At 42.7% G+C, this 16,737-nt stretch overlaps 1 protein-coding gene across 5 annotated transcripts in view; it reads right to left on the bottom strand.

The window, feature by feature from the left end:
• The window catches only part of FBXL2 (F-box and leucine rich repeat protein 2), a 128,514-nt gene that overhangs the window by 19,709 nt on the left and 92,068 nt on the right, over positions 1 to 16,737 (bottom strand). For 2 of the 5 annotated variants that reach the window (XR_006696243.3, XM_045387096.2), the window contains exons 6-13: positions 10,468 to 10,536; positions 10,273 to 10,368; positions 9,883 to 10,009; positions 9,663 to 9,737; positions 8,174 to 8,304; positions 6,282 to 6,342; positions 5,422 to 5,466; positions 4,826 to 4,882 (exon numbers count right to left, since the gene is read on the bottom strand). Coding sequence is in view for 2 of the 5 variants with exons in the window: in XM_045387096.2 (XP_045243031.2) it covers positions 4,826 to 4,882; positions 5,422 to 5,466; positions 6,282 to 6,342; positions 8,174 to 8,304; positions 9,663 to 9,737; positions 9,883 to 10,009; positions 10,273 to 10,368; positions 10,468 to 10,536 (661 nt within the window). In the remaining 3 variants the exon portion in view is untranslated. Of the gene's footprint in view, positions 1 to 4,825; positions 5,106 to 5,421; positions 5,467 to 6,281; positions 6,343 to 8,173; positions 8,305 to 9,662; positions 9,738 to 9,882; positions 10,010 to 10,272; positions 10,388 to 10,467; positions 10,537 to 16,737 lie in introns of all 5 variants that reach the window. The other 3 variants (XR_012430613.1, XR_012430612.1, XM_074030830.1) reach the window with 2 other exon arrangements.

The following is a 16,737-nucleotide window of genomic DNA, read 5'->3' on the forward strand; positions in this document are numbered from 1 at the left end:
CATCTAATGTCATTTAGAAAACTGCATAAATAGCTGTGACCCAGAGATGTACTGAACATCTTTGAAGGTTATAATCAAATAGACCTTGAACGGTGTGATCTGACATTACTGACTTCTCTTGGGTAAACAGTAACAGTTGCAGAAGATAAATTCAGATGAATATTACATAGCCAAATGACAGTTGTGTAATTCTCTTAAGTTCTCCATATCAAAAACAGTTTTAGACCTGACAGTTTCTCCCAATGCATATCAAATGTAAGATTCACCCCACCATAAAAACTGGAGAGGCAAAAGTACTGCATCAATGTCCCATTTGTTCATTCAAATATATGAGCTCCAACTCTGTCCCAGCCCCCACGGGTGCAATGATGAGTAAAAATACACTTTTCTGCACTGGCGGAGCCCAGACTGGAGAGTCTAGAAAATCAAATAATGCTAATCTTTTAAACTGAAGCTGAGATGCTTCGACAGCATATGATAGCAGGATTTGTCCTGGGGAAGAGACCACTGAGTTGCTATTTGAAGGACTAGGAGCTAATCCTAGGAAAGAGAGCAAAGAGTTTGTTGTGTGCAAAGCCCAGGGGTAGCAGGAGAATGGCAAGTACTGTTTAGGAAGAAGGTCAACATATAATAGGTGGGAAATAAGAGGATGCATGTAGATGCAGATGAATTGGGGAGGTAAGGGCCAGATCACAGAGTTGTGTAGATTATGTAAAGAAATTTGATTCCAAGGTCAGTGGGAGGAGTTGTAAGGACAATGTGATGTTACAATTGTTTTTCAAAAAAGATGGAAAATAAGTGTTGGTGAGGATGTGGAGCAACTGGAAGTCTCATATGCTGCAGGGGTTATTTCGATGTTTCTGACTGAAATGCATACATGTGTTAACCAAAAAACATAGGAATGCTGGCTGTAATAGCCCCAAACTAGAAGCAGTACTCAAATATTCACAACTAGAGAAAGGATAAATAAATCACAGTGTCCCCATTCTATAAAGCTGTGAGAATGAACAATATACAAACTACATGTAACAATATGGATAAGGAAACCAGATGAGTATACATGATGGTTCCCTTCATATCATTTAAATAAAATACAAAAAGAGGCAAAACTGATATATGCTATTTGGAAGTCACGACTTTTGGGGGATCAGTGATTGAAAGGGAGCAGAAAGGGCCTTTCTGGGGTCATGATAATGTTGACCTTTGATTGGGGTGTATTCAGTTTATGGAAATGCATTGATCTGTACACCAATGATAAATGTACTTTTCTGCATGTATATTTTACTTCAGTAAAGTTAAAATTGAAAAAACAAACCACTCTGCCAAATTTTTTAGTGCGGAAGTGGATACAGTTTAGGGCAAGTGAATGGCTACTGCAGTCTATGAAGCAAGGAAATGTCTGAGAGTTTGGACTTGAGTCCTGGCAGGGGAGACCTAAGTAGATGGGTGTAAGGTATTCCTGCAGAATAAAAAATCTAAGACATAGCAGTAGTACTGGTTGTAACAGCCCCAAACTAGAAACTACCACTAGAAACTAGAACTACTGGCTATGTAACTGAGCAGCAGAGTACAACCTCGAGGGAAGAGAAGCTAAAGAAGAGGAATTCTGTTGGATCTTGATACTTGAAAAGTTCTTCTCTGAGCTTGATCTTAACAATATGGAATATATTTCCTTTCTCATGAATCGAATCACTCTACATGGTTTACATCAAATAGTATTTATGTAATCAATGCTGTTCATTGGTGTTTAGCTTTTAGAATTGACTTATGAGTAAAGCCAGAAAACTGGTTCTTTAGGAGGCTGTTTAAAATTGGTAAATCAAAAAATAGAATTTTGATTACTTACAATAAAATGGAATCAAAAAAGTATCTCTCTGTGTATGTATTTATTTCATTTTATTTTAAATTTTTATTTATTTATTTTTGAGGTAGAGTTTCCCTCTTGCTGCCCAGGCTGGAGTGCAATGGCGCAGTTTCAGCTCAATGCAACCTCCACCTCTCAGGTTCAAGCGATTCTCCTGCCTCAGCCTCCCGAGTAGCTGGGATTATAGGCATGCGCCACCACGCCCGGCTAATTTTGTATTTTTAGTAGAGGCGGGGTTTCTCCATGTTGGTCAGGTTGGTCTCAAACTCCCGACCTCAGGTGATCCGCCCGCCTTGGCCTCCCAGTGTTGAGATTACCGGCGTGAGCCACCACGCGTGGCCAATTTCATTTTATTTACATATAGATTCACACATATATATCTGTATATTTACAAACACAGATTGGAGAAAGATGATGGAGGTGGTGTATGAATGCTAATTTCTCCATTGTTTTAATATAGGGAAATTCAGAAATCAAGAAGTTAGCAGTAATACGAGACTGAGGAGATACTGTTATATTAATTGAAAAACTTAGGTACTGGCATATTCAAGTATTCATAGAAATTTTTAAAACCTGATTGAAGGAAAATCAGAGGGTGCTTGGCCTTTTCCAAGTTAACAGGAAAATCTGCTGCCAACAGGGTTCGCATAGCAGTGGGGCCTTCTATATTAACACTAACAACATAGTCAATAGTCAGAGCTGTCTGGTTCGGGCCAATTCTGCAGAGTAGGTGTCATTATTCCCTTTTTACAGATGATGGCATTGTGGCTCAAAGAAGTTGAGACTTGCCAATTATACCCAGCTCAGGCTGGCCTCAAAGCCTTTTCTCCTGCCATGCACTGTCACTCACCCCCGGCGGGAGTGGTGCATTCTGGAAGTGAGCAGCTTGTATCACATTCCTGACTCAGAGGCGGTTAGGGTGGTGGGGCAGAAGATGCAGAATGGGAGGTGGAACTGCTTTTAATTGCCATCAGCAGGTGTCTTCTGCTCCCATGGGTGTGGTGTGGATGTGTGTGCGTGAAAGACACCGGGAGGAGAGGGACAGAGAAAGACAATCACTTTTCATTGCACAGAGAATTTCTCGAGAAGGACAGAAATGGGCCATAGTGGTTATCCCTGTGTAGGGAACATGGCAACTGGGGATTTTCCTCCTATTCCTGGTACTTTTTCTTTTTTGACGGAGTTTCACTCTTGTTGCCCAGGCTGGAGTGCAATGGCGTGAATCCACCGCAACCTCCCGCTCCCAGGTTCAAGCGATTCTCTCAGCCTCCTGAGTAGCTGGAATTATAGGCGTGCACCACCACGCCCGGCTAATTTTTTGTGTTTTTCGTAGAGACAGGGTTTCTCCATGTTGGTTAGGCTGGTCTCGAACTCCTGACTTCAGGCAATCCGCCCGCCTCAGCCTCCCACAGTGCTGGGGATTACAGGTGTAAGCCACCGCGCCCGGCCTCCTGGTACTTTTTAAAGTAACTTTTACTTTTGAATTTTTTTTTTCTTTTTTTGAGACAGAGTCTCACTCTGTCGCCAGGCTGGAGTGCAGTGGTGTGATCTTGGCTCACTGCCACCTCTGCCAGGTTCAAGCGATTCCCCTGTCTCAGCCTGCCGAGTAGCTGGGACTACAGGCGTGTGCCACCACACCCAGCTAATTTTGGTATTTTTAGTAGAGACGGGGTTTCACCATTTTGGCCAGGATAGTCTCAATCTCCCAACCTTGTGATCTGCCTGCCTAAGCCTCCCAAAGTGCTGGGATTACAGGTGTGAGCCACCATGCCCGGCCCTCTTTTGAATTTTGTCAGTTTTTTTTTCTGCATTAGTTGATGTGATCATGTAATTTTTCTTCTTTAGTTAACATGGTTGATTACATCAGTCAGTTTTCAAATATTAAACTGCACTTGTGTCTCCGGAGTAAATCCTGCTTGGCCATGGTATTATAATTATTTCTATATATTGCTACATTCTATTTGCTAACATTTTGTTACAGATACTTGCTTCTATATTTATGAGGAACATCAGTCTGTAGTTTTTTTGGTACAATTTTTGTTTGGTTTTGATAACAGGGTATTACTGGCCTTGTTAAAAAAAAAAAAAGTTTTGCGAGGCCGAGGCAGATGGATCACTTGAGGTCAGGAGTTCGAGACCAGCCAGGCCAACATGGTGAAACCCTGTCTCTTCTAAAAATACAAAAATTTGCTGGGCGTGGTGGTGCACACCAGTAATCCCAGCTACTCGGGAGGATGAGGCAGGAAAATAGCTTGAACCCAGGAGGCAGAGGTTGCAGTGAGCCGAGATTGTGCCACTGCAGTCCAGCCTGGGCGACAGAGCAAGACTCTGTCTCAAAATAAAGAGTTGTAAAATGTTTTACTATTTCCTAAAAGAGAGTGTATAAAATTGATGTTAATTCAGGTCAGACACAGTGGCTCACACCTGTAATCCCAGCACTTTGGGAGGTCGAGGCAGGCAGATGACCTGAGGTCAGAAGTTTGAGACCAGCCTGGCCAACATGGTGAAACCCCGTCTCTACTAAAAATACAAAAATTAGCCAGGCGTGGTCGCACATGTCTGTAATCCCAGCTATGCACAAGGTTGAGGAGAACCACTTGAATCTGGGAGGCAGAGGTTGCAGTGAGCTGAGATTGTACCATTGCATTCCACCCTGGGCAATAGAGTGAGACCCTGTTTCAAAAAAAAAAAAGATGTTCATTCCTTAAATGTTTGGTAGAGTTCCCCAACAAAACCATCTGGATCTGGACATTTCTTTTTTGGGAATCCTGAAACTGCAAATTCAATGAAAACAGTAATCAAATATTTAGATACCTTGCCTCCCAAGTTAGCCCAATTAATAGATCTTTGAAATCGAGAGATGATACCTTACAGAACGAGAACCCAAACAGCTTCCTGCTGTGGTGGGAGGGCTCTTTCATCTTTAAGAGGTGAATAATGTCAGAAAAACTCAAGACTCACCAGGGCTTGCAGTTTAGGACAGTGAATGGAGAGCTGGATGAGTGTGCTGTCGGTTATCTGGAGAGAAACACGCTGTGTCAGTGTGGCTTCTACACCAGAACTTAATACCTAATCCTGGCTTCTCCTGAACATGAGAATCAAAAGGTGTAAAAGAGAATTAAAAACTCATCTCAAACACTCTGGGGCTGGGAGCTCCTCTCTTCACCAGCACTCTAAAATCTGCCCACTTCTACAGATGCGTAACTGTTTTTCGGTCTCTCCTCTGGTGCCCCAAGGAGACCTGGGGCAAGAGACAAAGTGGAGTGGGCAAGGAGGGTTCCCAGGATTCTCCTCTTTGGAGTCATCCCACCACTGGACATGCAAGCTTATTTTACAGAGCTATCCTGAACTTCTCTTCTGTAGTTCTGTCTGATGACTGAGAATGGCCAAAAGTTCACACATCCACTGCCATGGCCTTCACAGGTTTCCAAGCCCTGCCACTGAGGTTGATCAAGGAGGGTCAGGATGACAGCCAGTCAGTGTCTCTGGCTGTGCCGCACTGGCCAGCAGTGACTGAGGGGCAGGCTGCCCTGCAGGGCTGTCAGGAGTCCACTCACCAGGATGCATTCTTCAAGATCCATCTTCTCCAATTCGTGGCAATTCTGGAAGAGTCCACAAGACACACCCTACATGTGAGTCAGTGGTGAGGGCAACAATGGTGGCTTGCCCCACCCCTCTGAGTATTGGCCCAGTGTCCTTGTTCTCTTCTATTAAGAAGCATGCCCTGTTCCTAAAGCTACCCAGTAAACCAGCACTTCTGAGCAGCTTCCTTTTGAGTTACATGCGGTGCTTCGGAACTGGGAACAGGGCTGCCTCTGGCTGCGTTTCCTTCTCTCAACTTGGAAAGAGAGTTGTCCAAAACCTTCCCAGTGGCTCGCAGACATCAGCAGGTAAATTTTAGCCCTAGCCTAGGCTCCGGGAGGGCATGGGGATGGGGCACGAAGCCACACTGTGGCAGTTGGGTGGAGGTAGCAGAGTGTATCAGCAGCCCCAGGAGGACATGGGTTCCTGACAGCAGGTCCAGAGGGGCCCCCAGTGGTGTTTGCAGGGCAAAGGGCAGAGTACAGCCCAGTTACGGGGAGCTGCTGAGAGGCCAAGTTGGGGTCCACATGAGGAATGGAGCCGACTGCCAGGAGGAGGCTGGCCCCGCTTGAGCACACGTGAGGCCCAGACCCTTTACAGAACCCTCTACAGGACTTCCCTAGATGTCTGGCTAACCGGAGAAACTGCAGCGCACACCCCAAGGGCTCTGCTCTGCTCTGCTCTGCTCTGCTCCGCTCTGCTCTGCTCCGCTCTGCTCTGCTCTGCGCCTGTCTTTGCCGAAGACAGTCTTCTGCACACCCGAAACTACTCCAAGTCACTTTGAATTCGGGAGGTGAATTAGAGTTTGGTTGTATTCTTTAAATCTATGCCTTACCCGAGCTAAAAGTGTAAAACCTGCGTCCGTCAAATGGGAGCATCGGGCAGCCTCCAAAATTCTGAGGAGAAAGTATACAGGGGAGAAAACGGTACCAACTAGTTAACAGTGGAAGCACAGAATGTATGATGCATACTTGAGTTTTTGCTGCTCTTTGACATGCTTTTCCTTCTGTTAACAGCCCTGAGGGAGTGTGACCTGCCCAAAGCCCCAAAGTTCCATCCCAAATTTGGAAAGTAAGAATCTTCCTGCTATAGCAGCATGTTGTTTTCAAATAGTATTCTAATATTTGTTTTTTGGGTTTTTTTGTTTGTTTTTTGCAAACGGAGTCTCACACTGTCACCCAGGCTGGAGTGCAGTGGCAGGATCTTGGCTCACTGCAGCCTCCGCCTCCCAGGTTCAAACGATTCTCCCGTCTCAGTCTCCCCAAGTAGCTGGGACCACAGGTGCCTGCCACCATGCCCAGCTAATTTTTGTATTTTTAGTAGAAACAGGATTTCATCATGTTGGCCAGGCTGGTCTCAAACTCCTGACCTCAGGTGATCCACCCTCCTTGGCCTCCCGAAGTGCTGGGATTACAGGCATGAGCCACCATGCCCAGCCTTGTTCACTTTTTAAACACATTTAAAATGAACTTTTCTCAACGAAATCATCTTGATATTTACTGCATTTATAGAAATTCCCGGGTACCCTAAAGGAAATTTAAAAAATTTGTAGACAATGAAAAATAAGTTAATTCTCAGTTACCCAGGCTTAATAGGGATGGGTGCATGAGTAACATTCTAAGTTAAACACTCTCTTACAGCAACAATTTTGACCTCCTTTCTGACCAGTTTTGATCACCCAAATTCCTTCTAAGCAGAAATATCTAAATGATATAGTACCTTCTCTACAACAGTAAGAAAAATTGGTAAAAGCAGAAATATACGATTCTTAAAAGATACAGAACTGGTGTGAGCGTGGGAATGGATCAGTTTCATTGGGAAGTAGAGATTTTTAAAAAGTATCTTTTTTTCTGCCTCCTGGGTAGAGTTTAAAGGTTGCTGGTTCTGAAGTCAGTTTCTATTGTTACTATTGTTAAAATTTTAATATTCATAGCTGGTAATGATAATCTATTACCTTGAAGATCAGAATACAAATTATTGGGTTTTTGTTTTTTTTTTGTTTTTTTTTTTTTTCCTGAGATGGGATCTCACTCTGTCGCCCAGGCTAGAGTGCAGTGGCACAATCTTGGCTCACTGCAATCTCCGCCTCCCGGGTTCAAGTGATTCTCCTGCCTCAGCATTCCGAGTAGCTGGGACTACAGGCGCCTGCCACCACACCTGGCTAATTTTTGTATTTTTAGTAGAGACAAGGTGTCACCATGCTGGCCGGGCTGGTTTCGACCTCCCAACCTCAGGTGACCCACCCGCCTCAGCATCCCAAAGTGTTGGGATTAAAGGCGTGAGCCACCGTGCCTGGCCTAAATCATTATGTGTTAAAAACAAAACCTTCTTCCTACTGGGGAAGAAGCTAAGTGATTGTGATGTTCCCCTCATTCTTCTGTTTGGCGGCAGGTCTGGAGGACGTGAGGCTACCACTGCTCACTATGTGCTCACTCAGATGCTTAAAGCAATAACAGGATGAGGTAAATTAGGTGGAAAACTGTGACATTCACTGAGAAATTAAAGTTTGGATTCACTGGTGGTGGACATTTTATACTCTCCCAGTACATCCTTCAATGAACTGGATTTATACATTGTCCCACCCCAATTTACCCAACAAAAGCCAACAACAACATAACTCCTGCCTCCACCACCCCTACCTGGCAAGCCTGTCCTCTCCTGCAGGAAGCCCTCTTGGTTAACTCAGCCAAACTCTGAGCTGCAAAGCAAAAAGTGCGGTGTACTCACTGCAGTCGTGGACAGTTCAAACCCAGCGCTGTGAGAGAGGCATCTGTGAGGTTGCTGCAACCCGAAAGGCAGAGAGCCTGCAGCCGGTGACAGCCCCTGCATATCTGCACCACACCCTCATCAGTAATGCGCTGAGGAAAAGCAGCACAGAAAGAAAAGTCAGAGGACACCAGCAATGCCGAAACGGGAGCAGCAGAAAAATATCTGCTGTTGTTCAATGAGTTTTGGTTGCTGATTACTAGCATTTTATCCAAATAACTCCAACAAAATAAGAAGTACAGGGTAGACATGTACTTGTGTTATCTCTGCATAGCTTTAAAATATTCCAGCAATTTAGATAAGACACATGCATCCAGGAAAAAATAAAATTTTTAAATAATACAAATGGAAAATAAAAGTTTAAAATTCCATTTCTCCCTCACTAGAGTCATCAAAATACAGATTTTTTTCATAAAATTCATAAACTCATAATTTAAAAATCTGATTAAATAAAGAACTTTTGAGGCTTCCCGAGTTTAAATGACATTAATGTTTGATTGGATTTCTGCAGATTAATGCCTTAGATATTTACAATATACACATGTATATTTATATTTCATCAAATGTTTTAGACAACAGGAAAATTAAATACATCACAAAATTATTGATACATATCTTAAATTCTATGAATTTGGCCATGAAGATTCAAAATAATATGTTCACTTGAACAGACTACTTGATACAGAAATAAACACACACATCTATATACTTCAAGCCATCAGCCAGTGCTGTCCTATACATAAGTCAAGGTCCTATTTTTGAATAGTCCTGGCCCATAAGGTCAACATTTGTCCAGCAGATAGTTTCTGGTTTTTTCCCCACCACCAGGGACTCTAAAGATTTATAATATATTCATTTAAAGCTGAATGCAAGGGCTTTCCCTTACCTTTCTCAAAACCTACGTTCCCCTTGAAAAACCTGGCAGGATGTAGCAAAGCATCCTCTTCAATTATCAACGTTTACAATGGCAGTGGGGAAGGACCAATAGTTTTCCACAGGCTAATGTCCGGATGAAAATGCCACCTTGCTCTTGCCTATGCGTTTTATTCTTTAAAGCATTTTTGCATGTGTTATTTCGTATTATCCACTGAAACAACGTGAGAGGAGTCATCATCCTCAATTTATAAGTTAAAAAAAAAAAAAGACACTTCATGTCTTATAACTATTTAGTGACCAATTCACGGCATTCCTCAATAGTGTCCCTAATACTCTATTCAACAAAATCAAGACCTGGTCTATATTATTTTTAGGGGCGATGTCGGTGGCTTTGTACTGCGTATGATTCCTTTTTGTTGTTGTTCTTCCATCTTGTGACAAATTGGTAGGTTCTATAAGGACACAGGATGAAAATCAGGGTGTGGCAACATAGCCCATCTCAGCTGCCCGGGGGGCAGATTGCTTTGGGAGACAACATAGAGCCAACGGTGTTCAGGAAAGGCGTGCTACTTACTGAACAGGACTGCAAGTTGAGGCTCACAAGCTCATGGCAGTAATTCTGAATGTGTTTCAGAGCTTCATCTTCTAACTGAGCGGACAGAGAAAACAAAATTTGACAGCTGGAATCCAGGTGAGGGAACAGTGGGACACCAAGAAAAATGCAAAAGCAGCTCCCTGGATGATGTGCCCACACCTGACACATAACACAAACAGCTGTATCAACCCTCTGGTACCTGTGTGCAGCCCCTCAGGAGCAGGGCTTTCAGGCCTCGACAACCTCGCACCAGTGCCTCGATGCCATCCTTCGTGATCTGATCACACCAAGAGAGGTTCAGGTACTCCAGGTTTCGGCAGCCCTCACTGAGAGAACAAGAAACAAAAACTATGTGCAGTCTCTCCTGTAGAGAGTTAACGACCAACTCTGAGTTTAGTACATCACCAGAGAAATAACTCTGAGTTTAATAACTCTGAGTTTCATCACCAGAAATTCAGAAGGGGAGACCCATGCCTGGGACCTCTTGGAGACACCTATTTCTTGCTGGATCCAATGTGACCATTAGGAAGGCTTCCAGAATGTTCATAGTTTTGGGTATTCTCTTGACACAAACAATGGGCACTCTTACCTGATCCCCTTCAAGGAGCTGTTTGTAACAGACACACAGGAGGTCAGATCCAGATGTTTCAGCTTGGAACAGAATCTGCTAAGGCTATAACACGTGCTGAAAAAGAGCAGACGCACTAAAGATATTTTCAACCATGTTTCTTTCCCTTCTCTCTCCCTGTGGCTATTTGGTCACCAATTAATCTTCATTATTTACCTGTCAGTGATTTTTGTGCATCCGTTGAGGTTTAAATGTTCAATGTTTCGGCAGTTCTGTGCAAAGGTCCTAAAATGAGAAAACATTTTAAAGCTCCCTGCAAGTTGCTGGACAGCCACTAGAGGGCATATGAAACCATTCACGCTTAGAACAGTGCTCCCTCAAACTTAATTAAAGCGTGTAAGACTCAGCTAGGGTTCTTGTCACAGTGCAGATTCTGATGACAGATCTAGAATGGAGCTTGACAATCTGCAGTTTAAAGAAACTCCCAGGTGATGCCAGTGCTGCTAGTCTAGGGACCACATTTTGAGAAGCAGAGTCCTAGACTACCTATCAATCAGTTCTCCTTTACACACAGCTTGGTGAGTCATCACCAAATCATGAGAATAGAGGCCTAGCTCCCTGCTCCCTCCGCTCTACAAAAAAATCAATTTGAAGCAAGGGGGCAAATCTTCTTGTACTGTGCCATGCTGTCACTTGCTTACCCTAGAGCCTTTCCAGAGAAACCATTTCTGGCGATTGATAGAAGACAGCAGTTAATCAGTATCAAGACCCACTCATTTTACTGGTGAGGACGTTCAGTCATGAAGAGAAACTTCCTCATTGATCTGTGGGTTGGTAGCAAGGCCAGAAGCAGCAAATTAAAACCCCCTATTCACCACTCACTGCTTAACATATTCAGCAAGGACTAGCTCAGGTCATCTCCATCATTCTGAAATACAGCTTTCAGATGTGCTCCTTCCAACCTGCCCTGGTACAGGTAGGGGGAACCAAGCTGGAGCCTGATGGACTGTCTGAGATGAAGAGATGGGGCTGAAAGTCTAGGAAGACCAAGGCAGCCGGAGTTATCTGGCAAGAGCACTAGAGCAGAGAGAACATCACAAAGAGAACTCCAGAGATCTGTGGAGGGTGCCCCTCAAGAATTAATTACAGGCCAGGCATGGTGGCTCATGCCTGTAATCCCAGCAATTTGGGAGACCAAAGCAGGAGGATCACTTGAGCCCAAGAGTTTGAGACCAGCCTAGGCAACATAGTGAGACTCTATCTCCAAAACAACAACAACAAAAAAAAGAACTCAGTCCCACACTGACCAATGTACGCATGTGATGAAACTACCCAAAGCCCAAGGCCAGGGAATAAGAATCAACAAAAAGCATTAAAGGAAACAGTAGCCAGAGCTCACCAAGGGCAAGGAATAGTGCCCATTTCTACCAACCAAGGGTGAAAAATGCCACAATTCTTGGGGCATTGGATAGAGTATTGAGAATAGTCTTCCTTTAGGAGTGGTGCACAATTAGCCCTAAACACTGCTTTGGGCCGGGCACGGTGGCTCAAGCCTGTAATCCCAGCACTTTGGGAGGCCGAGACGGGCGGATCACGAGGTCAGGAGATCGAGACCATCCTGGCTAACACGGTGAAACCCCGTCTCTACTAAAAATATAAAAAAAAAATAAGCCGGGCGAGGTGGCGGGCGCCTGTAGTCCCAGCTGCTCGGGAGGCTGAGGCAGGAGAATTGCGCGAACCCGGGAGGCGGAGCTTGCAGTGAGCGGAGATCTGGCCACTGCACTCCAGCCTGGGCGACAGAGCCAGACTCCGTCTCAAAAAAAAAAAACAAAACAAAAAAAAACACTGCTTTGGTACAACCTAACAAATCTTAAAAACAAGACCTAACAGGAACTATTCCCAATTAAGTCAACTGTATCCCAGAACAAAACTCGAGTATCTATAGGAATACAAAAATATCTGCACCCAACAAAGTAAAATTCACAATGTCTGGCACTGAACAAAAAATTATGTTTTCATAGAAGGAGGAAAATATATCCACAATAAAGAGAAGATGTAATCCACCAAAACCTACTCTAAACTGACACAAATAGCAGAAACAACAAAGGCATTAAAAGTTACAATGTTATTGCCTAGAATACATTTCTATGAAGCTAACAGTTAAACATTATGTAGACACTTGGAAAAATAAAAGCGATCCAAGATGCAGTCGCTCACACCTGTAATCCCAGCACTTTGGGAAGCCAAGGCAAGCAGATCACTTGAGGTCAGAAGTTCAACATCAGCCTGGCCAACATAGTGAAACCCTGTCTCTATTAAAAAAAAAAAAAAAAACAAAACAAAAAAACGTAGCTGGTGTGGTGGCACATGCCTATAGTTCCAGCTACTTGGGAGGCTGAAGCAGGAGAATCACTTGAACGCGAGAGGTGGAGGTTGCAGTGAGCCATAATCACACCACTGCACTCCAGCTTGGGCCACAGAGTGAGACTCCATCTCAACAACAACAACAACAACAACAAAAAAAGATATGAAAACCACAATGGCTGATATAAAACTTTATTGGATCTTTATTGGATGAGATTAACAACAGATTAGATATGGCAGAAGAAAAGATTAGTGAACTTGAAGACATAGCAATAGCAACTATCAAAAATGAAACACAGAGCGGAATAAAACAGAAAAAGAACAGAGCATGAATGAACTGTGGGACAACTTCAAGCAACCTAATATACATGTGATTGGAATCACTAAATAAGAGGAGACAGAGGAAGGAGGAAAAAATACTGAAGAAATAATTGCCAAAATTTCCCCAAACTTTATGAAAACAATAAACCTATGGACCCAAGGAACTCAAAGAACTACAAGTGCAAGAAACATGAAGAAAAACACACCAAGGCATATTATAACCAAACTGATCAAAACCAGTGACAGATTAGCCATTCGTGGTGGTGTGTGACTGTGGTCCCAGCCACTTGGGAGGCTGAGGTGGGAGGATCACTTGAGCTCAGGAAGTGGAGGTTACAGTGAGCCAAAGTGGCACCACCGCACTCCATCCTGGGTGACAGAGTGAGATTCCAGAGAGAGAGAGAGAGGAACCAGTGATAGAGAAAACCCTAAAAACAGCCAGAAAACAAAGCCATGTTATGTGACAGCAGTTTTATCACTGGTAATGAAAAGGCAAGAAAACAGAGGAGCACCACCCTTAAAATACAAAAAAAATAGTCACTATAGAATTCTATACTCAGCAAATTTTTGCTTTTTTTTTTGAGACGGAGTCTCGCTCTGTTGCCCAGGCTAGAGTACAGTGGTGCAATCTCAGCTCACTGCAAGCTCTGCCTCCCAGGTTCACGCCATTCTCCTGCCTCAGCCTCCCAAGTAGCTGGGACTACAGGTGCCCATCACCAGGCCCAGCTAATTTTTTTTGTATTTTTAGTAGAGACAGGGTTTCACTGTGTTAGCCATGATGGTCTCAATCTCCTGACCTCATGATCCACCCACCTCAGCCTCCCAAAGTGCCGGGATTACAGGCTTGAGCCACTGCACCCGGCCCAGCAAAAATATTTTTTTTTTAAGTGAAGGAAAAAATAGATTTTTTTAGACATAGAAGAGCTGGAAGAATTAATCAGGCTTACAGTAAAAGAAATGTAAAAAAATTTCTTTATGCAGAAAGAAAATGATACCAGTTAAAAATATGTGTCTACAGAAAGGAAAGACTGGATGTAGCAACTACTTGGGTATATACAATTTTTAAATTTAAATCTCTTAAAAATAGGCAGGGCACTGTGGCTCATGCCTGTAAACCCAACACTTTGGGAGGCTGAGGCAGGCAGCTCACTTGAGGCCAGGAGTTTGAGACCAGCCTGGCCAACAGGGCAAAACCTTGTCTCTACTAAAAGTACAAAAATTAGCCAGGCAGAGTGGTACATGCCTGTAGTCTCAGCTACTTGGAAGGCTGAGGCACAAGAATCACTTGAACCTGGGAGGCGGAGGTTACACTGAGCCTAGACCATGACACTGTACTCCAGCCTGGGTGACAGAGTGAGACTGTCTAAAATAATAATAATAATAATAATAATAATAACAACAACAATAAATCTCTTAAAAATAGTTGACTGTTAAACAAAGGTACTAAATCTATGAAGTGTATATAAGTAGAATTAAAATGTATGACAACAATAGCATAAAGACGAAGTGAGGAGAAATGAAAGTTTTACATAATACAATATGAAGGTAGACTGTACTAAATTAAACATGTAGTCAATAAACTCTAAAGCAATGACTAAACATATGAAGAGTTATAGAAACGAAGCGAAAAAAGAATATAAAATGAAGTCATTAAAAAACACTTAATCTCGGCCAGGCATGGTAGCTCACGCCTGTACAATCCCAGCACTTCGGGAGGCTGAGGCGGGCAGATCATTTGAGGTCAGGAGTTCGAGATCAGCCTGGGCAACATGGTGAAAACCTGTCTCTACTAAAAATACACAACTTATCCAGGCAAGGTGGCCCATGCTTGTAGCCCCAGCTACTTGGGAGGTTGAGGCACGAGAATCGCTTGAATGCAGGAGGCAGAGGCTGCAGTGAGTCGAGATTGTGCCACTGCACTCCAGCCAAGGCAACAGCGCAAGACCCTGTCTCAAAAAAAAAAAAAAAATCTAAAAGAAGAAAGAAAGAGGAAAGGGGAAAAAAGAATGTATAGGACAAATAGAAAACAAACAGCAAGAGGGTGGATTTAAACCTAACCATAATCATCATATTAAATGCAAATAGTCTAACCCAAATTAAAAAGCAAAGACTGTCATATTGGATAAAAAGCAACACACAGCTGGGCGTGGTGGCTCACGCCTGTAATCCCAGCACTTTGGGAGGCTGAGGCGGGCAGATCATGAGGTCAGGAGATCGAGACCATCCTGGCTAACATGTTGAAACCCCGTCTCTACTAAAAATATAAAAAATCAGCTGGGCATGATGGCGCGTGCCTGGAGTCCCAGCTACTTGGGAGGCTGAGGCAGGAGAATGGCAGGAACTCAGGAGGCAGAGGTTGCAGTGAGCTGCACTCCACTGCACTCCAGCCTGGGTGACAGAGCAAGACTCCGTCTAAAAAAAAAAAGCTACACCCAACTATAAAAAATCAACTTTAAATATCGATACAAATAGATTAAAGTAAAATGATAGAAAAACAGATATAATGCCAACACTAGTCAAAAGAAAGCTGGAGTGACTATATGAGACAAAGTAGATTTTATAGTAAAGAAAATTATCAGGGATAAAAGAAGGACATATCAATGAAAAAGACATAGCAATTCTAAATGTTTATATACATAATAACAGAGCTTCAAAATACACGAAGCAAGAGCTGACAGGACTGTGAGGAGAAATAGACAAATAAAAAATTATAGGCAGATATTTCAATACTTCTCTCTTATTAGTTGATAAATTAGTAGTGGAAAATTAGTAAGAATAGAGAAGATCTGCTCAATACTATCAACCAACCTGTCCTACTGGCATTTATAGCAAACTTCATCTAACAGCAGAATATACATTCTCTTCAAGTGCACATGGGACACTTGCCAGGAGTGGCCATATGATTGGCCACAAAACAAGTCTCAATAAATTTAAAAGGATTCAGGGTATAACTATGTTCTGTGATCACGACTGAATTGAATTAGAAATCAGTAATGTGCTCTTCTGGAAAATGTCCAAATATTTAGAAACTAAATAATATTGTTCTAAACAACCCACGGGTCATGAAAGAAATCAAAAGGGGAATTAGAATGCATTTTGCATGAAGATGAAAACATAGCATATAAGAATTTGTGGCATGAATTTTCCCCAAAATACTGACTTAGTTTATGTCATTATGTCATTAAACTCCCATACTAGAAAAAAAAGTCTCAAATCAATGACTTCAGCTTCCGTCTTAAGAAACTAGAGAAAAAACAAAAACAAAAACAAATGAAGCCCAAAGTAAGCAAAAGGAACGAAATAATAAAGATCAGAGTGGAAATAAATGAAGCAGAAAACAGAAAAACAATGAAAAATGGGTGAAAACAAAAGCTGGTTCTTTGAGAATATCAATAAAATTGATAGACCTCTTAATAGACTGACAAGGACCAAAAAAAAAAAAAAAAAAAAAAAGACAATTACCAATTTCAGAAACGAGAGAGGGTATATCACTGCAGATTTTACAGATATTAAAGTAAGAGGATATAAACAATGTTAATAAGTCCAAGAACTTAGGTGAAATGGACAAATTCTTTGAAAGACACAGACTACCACAACTCATTTATGAAGAAATAATCTGAAGAATTCTATACATATTAAAGAAATTGAGGCTAGGTGAGGTGGCTCACGCCTGTAATCACAACACTTTAGGAGGCCGAGGCAGGCAGATCACCTGAGGTCAGGAGTTCAAGACCATGGTGAAACCCCTGTCTCTACTAAAAATATAAAAATTAGCCAGGCATAGTGGTGGGTGCCTGTAAT

This window comes from Macaca fascicularis, chromosome 2, assembly GCF_037993035.2.
Source record: "Macaca fascicularis isolate 582-1 chromosome 2, T2T-MFA8v1.1".
Classification (NCBI taxonomy): Eukaryota; Metazoa; Chordata; class Mammalia; order Primates; family Cercopithecidae; genus Macaca; species Macaca fascicularis.